Source organism: Heptranchias perlo, chromosome 4 (assembly GCF_035084215.1).
Source record: "Heptranchias perlo isolate sHepPer1 chromosome 4, sHepPer1.hap1, whole genome shotgun sequence".
Lineage (NCBI taxonomy): Eukaryota > Metazoa > Chordata > Chondrichthyes > Hexanchiformes > Hexanchidae > Heptranchias > Heptranchias perlo.
The window spans coordinates 6,959,410-6,973,740 of record NC_090328.1 but is presented as its reverse complement, the minus strand read 5'-3'; the positions used below and the strand labels follow the sequence as shown (position 1 = coordinate 6,973,740).

At 45.3% G+C, this 14,331-nt stretch overlaps 1 protein-coding gene across 1 annotated transcript in view; it reads left to right on the top strand.

Annotated features, from left to right (window-relative positions):
• The window catches only part of zfyve28 (zinc finger, FYVE domain containing 28), a 206,961-nt gene that overhangs the window by 109,574 nt on the left and 83,056 nt on the right, over positions 1-14,331 (top strand). Inside the window, exon 2 of the mRNA XM_067982411.1 lies at positions 1,621-1,761. Within this exon, the coding sequence (XP_067838512.1) occupies positions 1,621-1,761 (141 nt within the window). The remainder of the gene's footprint in view (positions 1-1,620; positions 1,762-14,331) is intronic.

The window sequence follows — 14,331 nt, the reverse complement described above, 5'->3', positions numbered from 1 at the left end:
GGCTGAACCAGACCCTTCTCAACTTTGGTGTCCTATTTGACCCTGAGATGACCTTCCAACCACATATCCACTCCATCACCAAGACTGCCCACTTCCACCTCCGTAACATCGCCCATCTCTGCCCCCGCCTCAGCTCATCTGCTGCTGAAACCCTCATTCATGCCTTTGTTACCCCGAGACTGACCAGCCTCCCATCTTCCACCTGTCATAAACTGAGCCAAAACGCCGATGCTCACATCAAGTCCCGTTCACCCATCACCCCTGTACTCGCTGACCGACATTGGCTCCCAATCTGGCAACGCCTGATTTTAAAATTCTCATCCTTGTTTTCAAATCCCTCCATGGCCTCGTCCCACCCTATCTCTGTAACCTCCTCCAGCCCTAAAACTCTCAGATCTCTGCGCTCCTCTAGTTCTGGCCTCTTGCACATCCCCGATTTTAATCACTCCATCATTAGCGGCCGCGCCTTCAGCTGCCTAGGCCCTAAGCGCTGGAATTCCCTCCCTGAACCCCTCTACCTCTCCTCCTTTTTAAGATGCTCCTTAAAATCTACCTTTTTGATCGAGCTTTTGGTCACCTGTCCTAATACCTCTTATGTGGCTCGGTGTCAAATTTTGTTTGATAACGCTCTTGTGAAGCATCTTGGGATGTTTTGCTACGTTAAAAGTGCTATATAAATGCAAGTTGTTGCTTGTGGTACATGATATATTCTTGTAATCTGGGATACATTGGCAAGGGTTCTCTATATTTACCTAGTTGTTGGATGAGTAAAGGTACACTCTACTACAATAACAATTTGAATTTATATAGCGCCTTCAGTGGGAGGGGAGGGGTGTGTCCATTTTCAGGAGCGGCCAGTGATGCCGAATCCAAAATGTAACAAGTACTTTTTGAAATTGATTTGGCATCATTTTTAAATTCAATACAATTTTATTTTTGATTGTTCTAATGGCTTTGAGAAGGTGTGTGCACAGTTTGCAGAATACCCTGCTAAACTCATCACTGAAAAACAAATATCTTCAACCATCAGTTCTGGTCTGGAAATCAACGAGTGTCACGCTGTTTTTGCCATCTTGACCAGTGTCAAGCGTCAATGTTATGGGTCGTTATCCTAGCTGAAAATCTTTGCTGATTGGAAAGGGAGGGTAAGAATGTCGAAAAAAGTACTGAGAATATGCTGAACAGGACTCATTTTAAATGAAACTTTACAGCTTTATTGTGTTTAACCATTAAGTAAGTAAGTTTATCAGTTTTCTTTTATGAAAAGAGAGCATTGTATTTGGTGGTCAAAAATAGCTAAAAAGCACAGAATCCTGAAAAAATGTAATCCTAAAATGATATGGAGTGTGATTGCATTGCAGCAAATAGTGCCTCGTGCTATCTTCACCCAGGTGTTCTGATAAGTAATCATAGAATCTTAAATCACAGAAGGAGGCCATTTGGCCCATTGTGCCTGTGCTGGATTAATGTTTATTTACTTTCTGTAGATTAAAAATTCTGTCGATTAAAAATTGTTGAACAAATGGGTGGTGGTCTTGGTTAAAGCCGTGACTTCTGGGGTAGGGAACATCTCCATTTACTTGTAAATGAGTTAATTGTGGATTTTCTTTGAAATCTTAGAGGTCAGACCCACAGCTGCTTGCCCAGTTCTACTATGCAGATGAAGAGCTAAATCAGGTTGCAGCTGAACTGGATAGCCTAGACGGACGGAAGGATCCACAGAGATGTACGCTGCTGGTCAACCAGTTTCGTTCCTGCCAGGTAATTGCGACAATTACACCATCTTCTACCTTTAAAGTATAATGCTGTTGGGGCTGTTTTATTCATCATCTTATGACTTCAGACATCATCACCTACAAGTCACACACCATCCTGACTTGGACATATATCACCGTTACTTCATCATTGCTGGGTCAAAATCCTGGAACTCCCTACCCAACAGCACTGTAGGAGTACCTTCACCACACTGCCTGTAGTGTTTCAAGAAGGCGGCTCACCAGCTCCTTCTCAAAGGCAACTGGGGATGGTGACTTTTAACTGAGCTGATTGGACACGGAAGTGTCTTGAAATTGTGCAAGCTGAGATTAAGCTAGATAACATTCATTAATCGAAAAGTTTGTTATATAACTCTCTGTTCCTCGGGTGCCAGCAAAGAGTCCTAAATATTGCTTGAATGTTGAAATTATAAGTAACAAAATCATGCATGAAAATTGTTGTACATAGTTTTGCACAAGGCCTGTCTTTTTTAAAAAGAGATTCTTAACCTTACATATGAGGTGATTGGAATCCCTAAGGCACCGCAACACTGTGTGGTTCAGATAAAGGCCTTTGAAACAGATCAGAGATTCTGTTCTGTGCTTGTTGGTATAGAAAGATTGTGCTATTTTAGGTAAATCCTATGCAAATCTTGCATGGATTTGTGGACTGTGGGCAAGGAAGTAATTAAATGCAACCTGGTTTGAAAACTCCACTGGCCCAGCATCCATCATAGCTATGTGGTTAATAAGGTCATGGTTTGGATTTCTGCCAAGCTTCTGCAACTCGAGCAAATAAATGATTGTGCCTCTCAGTGCAATCATTTTTTTTTTAACCGATCAATGAGTGAATTTGTTTTTGAAGTGAATCATTAATTCATTTCTTTTATATAGATTAAATGCCAATGCGCAGCCCTGAATGCACGTTGTTGAAGATTGTACAGTGGATTCTGGTGCTGTTTGAATGCTGACTAGAATCTAGATGGAAAACCCCTTAGTAATTTTTGTTTTAGAAAACTCTGCATATGTTTTACCTTTTATCACAATTGCACAATAATTTGGTTGGGTCTAAACTATAACTTCAGTTAACTTCATTTTTCTGGAAACTTGGTGCATACTGCATAACTTGTATCTATGATATTCTCAGTCCTTCAAGTGGTAACAGTGCAGTATTTAGAAGTGATGGCTTGATTATCTTTAAAATATTTTATGTCGATTGTCTGTCATGACAGCTGGTCAGTGTCGGTTTTCTTCCTCGTTGGGTAAGTGTATAAGTCTTGAGTTTTTCTGTGTACTGATTGCCTAAATTTTTTTACCTTCATTAGTCACCAATTGTATTATGCAAAATCATTCTCACCAGCTGCTGGGCCTCTGACCATTCTGCACTCCAAGTGCACCTTTTTTTCTCTTATTTTTATCCCCCACCCCTCTTTCCCCCCCCCCCCCCCCACCCCCGATACTTCACATTCTGGGCAGCTAACACCCCACGTTCTGAGGACTGAGACACAGTTTCTAACATAAACAAGATCAGCCTGCAGAGGATTCCAACTACCACGTAAAAGCCCTCAGCACTGTCTACTCAGATACCTGCATCAGAAGCATCCAGCAATTATTGGACAACTCAGGATCTGCAGGGGATCATTCCATCTGCACTTACTGACTTTTCTTCCTTCCCTCGATGGATGGTCACCACTGCTTTTCCTGGTTCACTTTTCAAAGGCATGTTGCAGAAACTCTTCTTACTCATGTATGTTTTAATAGAGATCTAATAGAGGCATTCAAAATTGAGGGGTTTTGAAAGAGTAGATACGGAGAAACTGTTTCCACTAGCAGGGGAATGGTAACCAGAGAACACAGATTCAAGATAATTATCAAAAAATGTGGGGGGAAATGTGGAGAAATGTTTTTAAGCGACTTGTTATGATCTGGGATGCACTGCCTGAAAGGCTGGTGGAAGCAGATTCCATAGTGACTTTCAAAAGGGAACTGTGTATATACTTGTAAAGGAGAAATATGCAGGGCTATGTGAAAAAGCATATGGAATCCTGGGCTTTATAAATAAAGGTATAGAGTACAAAAGCAAGGAAGTTATGCAAGGAACCTTTATAAAACACTGGTTCAGCCACACCTTGGAGTATGTGTCCAGTTCTGGGCACCGCACTTTAGGAAGGATGTGAAAGGTGTTAGAGAGGGTGCAGATGAGATTTACTAGAATGGTTCCAGGGATGTGGGACTTCAGTTTCATGGATAGACTGGAGAAGTTGGGGTTGTTCTCCTTGGAAAAGATTGAGAGGAGATTGGATAGAGGTATTCAAAATCATGAGGGGTCGAGACAGAGTCGATAGAGAGTAACTGTTCCCATTGGCGGAAAGGTCAAGAACCAGAGGACATAGATTTAAGGTGATTGGCAAAAGAACCAAACGTGTTGTGAGGAAAAACTTTTTTACACAGCAAGTGGTTAAAACCTGGATTGCACTGCCTGAGGGAGTGGTGGAGGGGAAAAAAACATTCACCTCATCAAGTCCACTGTCGCCAGAGCCTGTGTGTGATTATACTATCATGGACTTCCTTTCCACACCAGCTGTTGATCCCCCTGCTTCAGTGACAATTCCTATCCCTACATCCCCTGATAAATAAAGTGGTGCTATGCATATATTAATTACCCTCAATCCTCTTCTCAAAAGATGTTGTTCTACTTCCACCCTAAGGGTGCTAGTTTACTCTAAATCGAAAAACGGTTAGCTCTTTCAAATAGGCGGCACAGGCATGATGGCCGCATTGCCGTCTCCTGCGCTGAACCTACTACGATACTTCTTTTGGGAGCCTGTTTCACAAATATGATATCCTGTGATTCAATCTCAACACCCGCTTCAGGTCACTGTAACTGTTACTTCCCACTCTGGGTATGGATTATGTTGAAGAAAAAAGAACTTCTGATCATGTTTCTCAGATATTTATCACCCCTGATAACATTGCAGCACTTGAGAGGGTACAAGACTTTTTAAATTTAGATATCCGATTAGGTATTATAAAAACCTCAATTTCTCTTCCCCCCCCCCCCCCTGCCTACACGCCCCCTCTCTTTTCTCCTCCGGCTGCCCTCGCACTGGTAATGCCTTGAATGTCATAGGAAGATGGTTAGACTCTCTCTTGTTGGAGATGGTCATTGTCTGGCGCGAATGTTACTTGCCACTTATCAGCCCAAGCCTGGATGTTGTCCAGGTCTTGCTTCATTATCTGAATTTATCTTGACTAATAGGCTAATCAATGTGATGTGGTATGTATCTCAACTGCAGTATTATGACATTGTGTTAGTAGACCTGAAAGGTATTTATTGGAAAGTGCACTGAGCATCTGGCCCAATTGTTGATTCATATCAATATCTGGGGTTGCTGGTGGATACCAACTTCAGCTAAGACACAGTCCTTGGGCACCATGTTGAGAAGGGGGCTGAAGGATCTTTCGGTCTCTCATGTCTTCAATGACCACAAAATACCAATGTAAGTCGAGCAATGCTGTGGATTTGTGGCAAAAAGAGGAAGTCCCTGCAGTGGTGAGGTGTTTCTGGCCTACATTGACTTGTCACCGTCCCGGAGGGGGGGAGTCTGCCTTGTGGAAGGCACAGTTTCAGCTAGTTAGTTCCAGTAGTACCTCTGCACATTTGGGAGCCTGTAAGTCCTGGCTGTGCCATCCTCTGCCTAAACTCTCTGGACTTCAATAAAAAAAATTTTATTCGTTCATGGGATGTGGGCGTCGCTGGCGAGGCCGGCATTTATTGTTCATCCCTAATTGCCCTTGAGAAGGTGGTGGTGAGCCGCCGCCTTGGACTGCTGCAGTCCGTGTGGTGAAGGTTCTCCCACAATGCTGATAGGAACGGAGTTCCAGGATTTTGACCCAGCGACGATGAAGGACCGGCGATATATTTCCAAGTCGGGATGGTGTTGACTTGGAGGGGAACATGCAGGTGGTGTTGTTCCCATGTACCTGCTGCTCTTGTCCTTCTAGGTGGTAGAGGTCGCGGGTTTGGGAGGTGCTGTTGAAGAAGCCTTGGCGAGTTGCTGCAGTGCATCCTGTAGATGGTACACACTGCAGCCACTGTGTGCCGGTGGTGAAGGGAGTGAATGTTTAGGGTGGCAGATGGGGTGCCAATCAAGCGGGCTGCTTTGTCCTGGAGGTGTCAAGCTTCTTGTGTGTTGTTGGAGCTGCACTCATCCAGGCAAGTGGAGAGTATTCCATCACACTCCTGGCTTGTGCCTTGTAGATGGTGGAAAGGCTTTGGGGAGTTAGGGGGTGAGTCACTCACCCAGCCTCTAACCTGCTCTTATAGCCACAGTGTTTATATGGCTGGTCCAGTTAAGTTTCTGGTCAATGGTGACCCCCAGGATGTTGATGGTGGGGGATTTGGCGATGGTAATGCCGTTGAATGTCAAGGGAAGGTGGTTAGACACTCCTCTTGTTGGAGATGGTCATTGCCTGGCACTTGTCTGACGCGAATGTTATTTGCCACCTATCAGCCCAAGCCTGGATGTTGTCCAGGTCTTGCATGCGGGCTCGGACTGCTTCGTTATTTGAGGGGTTGCGAATGGAACTGAACACTGTGCAATCATCAGCGAACATCCCCATTTCTGACCTTATGATGGAGGAGAGGTCATTGATGAAGCAGCTGAAGATGGTCGGGCCTAGGACACTGCCCTGAAGAACTCCTGGGGCTGAGATGATTGGCCTCCAACAACCACTACCATCTTCCTTTGTACTAGGTATGACTTCAGCCACTGGAGAGTTTTCCCCCTGATTCCCGTTGACTTCAATTTTACTAGGGCTCCTTGGTGCCACACTCGGTCAAATGCTGCCTTGATGTCAAGGGCTGTCACTCTCACCTCACCTCTGGAATTCAGCTCTTTTGTCCATGTTTGGACCAAGGCAGTAATGAGGTCTGGAGCCGAGTGGTCCTAGTGGAACCCAAACTGAGCATCGGTGATCAGGTTATTGCCGCTTGATAGCACTGTCGATGTCATCTTCCATCACTTTGCTGATGATTGAGAGTAGACTGATGGGGTGGTAATTGCAGGGAGAGAGTGTGCACCTCATGTTGGGCAAAGATGGGTATAGATTCATTTAATAGCTTGATTTGTAGACTGTTAAACATGACACTGGGTTTCTGCACATGTTCAACACCCGCTGACCAAAAGTTTAACGCTGGATTTACCACTGTGCCCAAGTTGTTTTTCCCAACTAGTAAACCTTTAACACTTGTTAAGAATGGAAAGCAGTTTCTACCTGTTGTGTTGGACCACTTGTTGCACAGCTAGAGCACAATTAAAACTGTCAATGGCAAATGTGACTCATTGGATCAATAGCAGAAAATTTGCCTTTTGTCTCTGGTGTAACATTAAAATGTTGACTTGTGTTGAGATTGAAAGAATTTCCTTTTGTCTGGGTGAATGGCTAACTTTAAGTACGCCTTTGAAAATCAAACAGAACTAAATAACTGATAACAAGGAGAAGAATGTACGAGCTAATAAATTGTTCCCATATATGTGTGAAGCTGTAGGGTTGAGGAATTTGCTGACTGGAAGCAGGAACCTTGGGTATGGTAGCCCAGTAGTTATGGTACTGGACTAACAACCCAGAGATTGAGTTTGAAAACCATCATGGCAAGTTGTGAAATTGAACTAATATGTGGGCTGGCACTGGAAGAAAAATAACCATGAATGTTGCTGGGTTGTCGTAAGAACCCAACTACTTCAATAATATCATTCAGGGAAGGGATTCTGTCACTTTTATCCAGCCTAGCCTATGTTATCTGATTGACTTTTAATCCGACGTGACCTAGCAAGCTATTTGGGAATGGGCAATAAATGTGGTGTAGATCCCAAGAAAATTTAAATAAAATAGTTTTGGTCAGTTTATATTTTGAGATTTTGCCATACTGCGTTGAAGGAAAATTGGATGCTGTAGCATTGCACCCTACTGTTTTGTGGTATCATAGAATCATAGAATCATAGAAGTTACAACATGGAAACAGGCCCTTCGGCCCAACATGTCCATGTCGCCCAGTTTATACCACTAAGCTAGTCCCAATTGCCTGCACTTGGCCCATATCCCTCGATACCCATCTTCCCCATGTAACTGTCCAAATGCTTTTTAAAAGACAAAATTGTACCCGCCTCTACTACTGCCTCTGGCAGCTCGTTCCAGACACTCACCACCCTTTGAGTGAAAAAATTGCCCCTCTGGATCCTTTTGTATCTCTCCCCTCTCACCTTAAATCTGTGCCCCCTCGTTATAGACTCCCCTACCTTTGGGAAAAGATTTTGACTATCTACCTTATCTATGCCCCTCATTATTTTATAGACTTGTATAAGATCACCCCTAAACCTCCTACTCTCCAGGGAAAAAAGTCCCAGTCTATCTAACCTCTCCCTATAAGTCAAACCATCAAGTCCCGGTAGCATCCTAGTAAATCTTTTCTTCACTCTTTCTAGTTTAATAATATCCTTTCTATAATAGGGTGACCAGAACTGTACACAGTACTCCAAGTGTGGCCTCACCAATGCCCTGTACAACTTCAACAAGACATCCCAACTCCTGCATTCAATGTTCTGACCAATGAAACCAAGCATGCTGAATGCCTTCTTCACCACCCTATCCACCTGTGACTCCACTTTCAAGGAGCTATGAATCTGTACTCCTAGATCTCTTTGTTCGATAACTCTCCCCAACGCCCTACCATTAACGGAGTAGGTCCTGGCCCGATTCGATCTACCAAAATGCATCACCTCACATTTATCTAAATTAAACTCCATCTGCCATTCATCGGCCCACTGGCCCAATTTATCAAGATCCCGTTGCAATCCTAGATAACCTTCTTCACTGTCCACAATGCCACCAATCTTGGTGTCATCTGCAAACTTACTAACCATGCCTCCTAAATTCTCATCCAAATCATTAATATAAATAACAAATAACAGCGGACCCAGCACCGATCCCTGAGGCACACCGCTGGACACAGGCATCCAGTTTGAAAAACAACCCTCGACAACCACCCTCTGTCTTCTGTCGTCAAGCCAATTTTGTATCCAATTGGCTACCTCACCTTGGATCCCATGAGATTTAACCTTATGTAACAACCTACCATGCGGTACCTTGTCAAATGCTTTGCTGAAGTCCATGTAGACCACGTCTACTGCACAGCCCTCATCTATCTTCTTGGTTACCCCTTCAAAAAACTCAATCAAATTCGTGAGACATGATTTTCCTCTCACAAAACCATGCTGACTGTTCCTAATTAGTCCCTGCCTCTCCAAATGCCTGTAGATTCTGTCCCTCAGAATACCCTCTAACAACTTACCCACTACAGATGTCAGGCTCACTGGTCTGTAGTTCCCAGGCTTTTCCCTGCCGCCCTTCTTAAACAAAGGCACAACATTTGCTACCCTCCAATCTTCAGGCACCTCACCTGTAGCGGTGGATGATTCAAATATCTCTGCTAGGGGACCCGCAATTTCCTCCCTAACCTCCCATAACGTCCTGGGATACATTTCATCAGGTCCCGGAGATTTATCTACCTTGATGCGCGTTAAGACTTCCAGCACCTCCCTCTCTGTAATATGTACACTCCTCAAGACATCACTATTTATTTCCCCAAGTTCCCTAACATCCATGCCTTTCTCAACCGTAAATACCGATGTGAAATATTCATTCAGGATCTCACCCATCTCTTGTGGTTCCGCACATAGATGACCTTGTTGATCCTTAAGAGGCCCTACTCTCTCCCTAGTTACCCTTTTGCCCTTTATGTATTTGTAGAAGCTCTTTGGATTCACCTTTGCCTGATCTGCCAAAGCAATCTCATATCCCCTTTTTGCCCTCCTGATTTCTCTCTTAACTCTACTCCGGCAATCTCTATACTCTTCAAGGGATCCACTTGATCCCAGCTGCCTATGCATGTCATATGCCTCCTTCTTATTTGACATGCATAGGCAGCTGGGATCAAGTATATAGTATATTGGAGCAATAAACTATACTTTCCAGGCTCTGGTTTGAAATCCTTTATTTACACAGTGAAAAAGAACTTGCATTTATTATATAGTGCCTTTCACAACCTCAAGATGTCCCAAAGTGCTTCACAGCCAATTAAATACTTTTAAAGTGCAGTCACTGTTGTAATGTATCAACAGTGGTCGCATAGCAAGCTTGAAGTGGTGTTAATAAAAAGAAAAATACATCAACTACTGGAAATGTGGAACAAAAGCTGGGAGCACACAGCTGGTCAGTCTGAATCCACGAGGGTTCTGTGGAACAGCCCAGCCTGAGATATTGGGCTCGATTTTCGCACCCCCGAGCGGGTGCGTTCGTGGCGGGGGGGCTGCGAAAATCGGGGATTCCTGGGGCAGGTCCGGAGCCCGGCTCCAACCCGCCCACTTCCAGTTTCCCCAGTGAAGCGCTTACATGCGCGTGCAGCCCCCGCATGCAGGACTCCGCCACTTAAGGTAATTATTTAGGTACTTTAGGTCGTTTACAGACCTGATTAACATGATATTTTAGGAGGGGTGGGGTTTTCATGTCAACTGGGACTGTTTCCCGTACTGGGGGAAACACTCCCAGTGAAATGGACGTGTTGCAGCCATCAGCCTGTGGCAGCTGCAAAGGTCCATTTGACAGGTGGGGTGGTGGGGGAGACCCACACTCATTGCAGGAGGCCACTCGGGACAAAGTTTGGCCTCCACCACCCTCCACCTAACAAAATTCACAAACTTGCACACTTACCCCGGTGTCCAGATACATTTACCTACCTTGCAGACCCCCTCAAACGTACATCTTCCGGATGGGGGCCGCCGTAGCTGCAGTCATGACCTCCTTGGAGGACGAGCAGCCTCGCCAGCCACGCCGTCCACCTCTGACACGTGGAGCCCCACAACACAGTGCTGTGACACATCCATCTGCACAGCAGGAGGGAGGGCAACGGCAGAGAGAAATGCGTCGCAGAAGGCACTACCCTCGCCACAGGGTCTTCAGACCGAGGCTCAGCTTCCTGGACCCCTCTGAGCAGCAGTGCACACGGAGGCTCAGAGTCACTCGACATGTAGTCATGGACATCTGCAGCCTTCTTGTTGCCGAGCTGCTCCCGGCTGGCCTGAGCACCATCTTCTTACCTGTCGCTGTCAAAGTCACCACTGCCCTCAACAACTTCTCCTCCGCATCCTTCCAGGGTGCCACCGGGGACATTGCCGACTTGTCTCAGTCGTCTGCACAAAAGAGCCCTGCAAATATACCTACACCCGCTCTGCAGTGACACAATGGGTGGAATCAGTTGTGGGTCTTCATTATGATCCTCAGGAAAGGGCATTATTGCACAAACCAGTCAAGATTCGCACAGACGTGGCAGTAGTGGTGACAATATAATATGTAATGTGAGTTGGTCAGAAATTAAATATAAGCAAAAACCATGACAAACCCTCAAACACCGTTGTGCATTCCCTTCATGCTCACGACACGTTTGCCTTACGCTTCCTACTGCACGTATGTGATGCATGCCCTGTGGCTGCAGCACAGGTAGTGGCAGGTTGAGTGTGGTTGACCGTGAAAGAGATGCATGAGAGGGTGAGTATGAGATAGAGCCATGAGATTGTATGAGGATTGGGTTGAGTGGTGGTGGCGGGATGAGTACTGGCGAGGTGAGTAAGTGCAGGTAAGATGAGGATGAGGTTGAGAAAGGCATGGATGTTAGGGAACTTGGGGAAATAAATAGTGATGTCTTGAGGAGTGTACATATTAGAGAGGGAGGTGCTGGAAGTCTTAACGCGCATCAAGGTAGATAAATCTCCGGGACCTGATGAAATGTATCCCAGGACGTTATGGGAGGTTAGGGAGGAAATTGCGGGTCCCCTTGCAGAGATATTTGAATCATCCACCGCTACAGGTGAGGTGCCTGAAGATTGGAGGGTAGCAAATGTTGTGCCTTTGTTTAAGAAGGGCGGCAGGGAAAAGCCTGGGAACTACAGACCAGTGAGCCTGACATCTGTAGTGGGTAAGTTGTTAGAGGGTATTCTGAGGGACAGGATCTACAGGCATTTGGAGAGGCAGGGACTAATTAGGAACAGTCAGCATGGTTTTGTGAGAGGAAAATCATGTCTCACGAATTTGATTGAGTTTTTTGAAGGGGTAACCAAGAAGATAGATGAGGGCTGTGCAGTAGACGTGGTCTACATGGACTTCAGCAAAGCATTTGACAAGGTACCGCATGGTAGGTTGTTACATAAGGTTAAATCTCATGGGATCCAAGGTGAGGTAGCCAATTGGATACAAAATTGGCTTGACGACAGAAGACAGAGGGTGGTTGTCGAGGGTTGTTTTTCAAACTGGATGCCTGTGTCCAGCGGTGTGCCTCAGGGATCGGTGCTGGGTCCGCTGTTATTTGTTATTTATATTAATGATTTGGATGAGAATTTAGGAGGCATGGTTAGTAAGTTTGCAGATGACACCAAGATTGGTGGCATTGTGGACAGTGAAGAAGGTTATCTAGGATTGCAATGGGATCTTGATAAATTGGGCCAGTGGGCCGATGAATGGCAGATGGAGTTTAATTTAGATAAATGTGAGGTGATGCATTTTGGTAGATCGAATCGGGCCAGGACCTACTCCGTTAATGGTAGGGCGTTGGGGAGAGTTATAGAACAAAGAGATCTGGGAGTACAGATTCATAGCTCCTTGAAAGTGGAGTCACAGGTGGATAGGGTGGTGAAGAAGGCATTCAGCATGCTTGGTTTCATTGGTCAGAACATTGAATGCAGGAGTTGGGATGTCTTGTTGAAGTTGTACAGGGCATTGGTGAGGCCACACTTGGAGTACTGTGTACAGTTCTGGTCACCCTATTATAGAAAGGATATTATTAAACTAGAAAGAGTGCAGAAAAGATTTACTAGGATGCTACCGGGACTTGATGGTTTGACTTACAGGGAGAGGTTAGACAGACGGGGACTTTTTTCCCTGGAGAGTAGGAGGTTAAGGGGTGATCTTATAGAAGTCTATAAAATAATGAGGGGCAGAGATAAGGTCGATAGTCAAAATCTTTTCCCAAAGGTAGGGGAGTCTATAACGAGGGGGCACAGATTTAAGGTGAGAGGGGAGAGATACAAAAGGGTGCAGAGGGGCAATTTTTTCACTCAAAGGGTGGTGAGTGTCTGGAACGAGCTGCCAGAGGCAGTAGTAGAGGCGGGTACAATTTTGTCTTTTAAAAAGCATTTGGACAGTTACATGGGTAAGATGGGTATCGAGGGATATGGGCCAAGTGCAGGCAATTGGGACTAGCTTAGTGGTATAAACTGGGCGACATGGACATGTTGGGCCGAAGGGCCTGTTTCCATGTTGTAACTTCTATGATTCTATGATTCTATGAGTGGGTATGAGGAGTGATGTGACAGAGCAGGAGGAGATGTGGGGTGGGGGCGGTGATGTGGCAGATGGAGTGTAGGGGAATGAGTAAGTGTACTCACTTCGGCTGACCTACTTAGGTCATTGAGGCGCCTCCTGCACTGTATGCAGGTGCCCGATATGTTGGTGGTGCAGGTGACCTCCTCTGCCACCTCAAGCCAGGCCTTGGTGGCAGAGGCAGGCCACTTCCGCCTGGCGGGGGGAAGATCTCCGTCCTCCCCCTTCTCCTCATCCCATCCAATAAGACCTGGAGGCATCATTAAACCTGGGAGCAGCCTTCCCCCTGGGCTGCTCCATGCTGTAATTCTTCCTATTTTCTGCAGCATCAGTCAGTGGAGGACTGCCCCTTTAAATAGCACTCCTCCAGCTGACAGCCTATGCTGCGCACGTGCAGTTCGCCCGCTGCGCAGCTTTCCAGCGCGAAACCCGGAAGCAAAGGTAAGTGGCTGCAATTAGCCTGCGATTGCATGCCAAACCCACCGATTTCAATGGGCGCGTTACCCACGCGCCCAGTTGACTCCCCCACCCCCGCTGCGAACCCGCCACCTTCCTAATATCGGGCCCATTGACTTTTCTGCTCTCTCCACAAATGTTGACTGACCTGCTCTGTGTTGTCAATTTTTTCTGTTGAAGTACAGCTAACTCTTTTTAGTTGTTCAGGGTTGTTCCTGAAGTTTACTTTTGTTAACTAAACTATTTAAATAACTTTTATAAAGTAAATAATACTTGCCTTTTATATAGTGCCTTTCACTAAAAATGCCTTTTAAATGCTGAATTACTAGTGCAGTATACATAGGCAAATTAAAGACTGTGTTGAACTGTACAGAGTTGTCATATTGATTTTGCACAGTAAGTAAAGGGAAAACAGAGAATGCAAACCTAAGCCACGTTAACGTTGGTGCAGTCATTTTGTTCGCGATACGCAGATTTGTGCTCAGAGATAAAACATGCTTGCTTTAGAAGTTCAAAGATAAATATTGGTTGCAAGTTTCCAAACTGTTTGACCCAGATTTATTCAGCCACATTGGGGTGGAAACCAAGTACACTGGTCCAAAACCATGACTGGAGGTGGGTTTTGTTGCTTACATACCTCTGTTGCACTGTGCCAAGTGGTACGATATTAGGAGCATTTCCGGAAGCATTA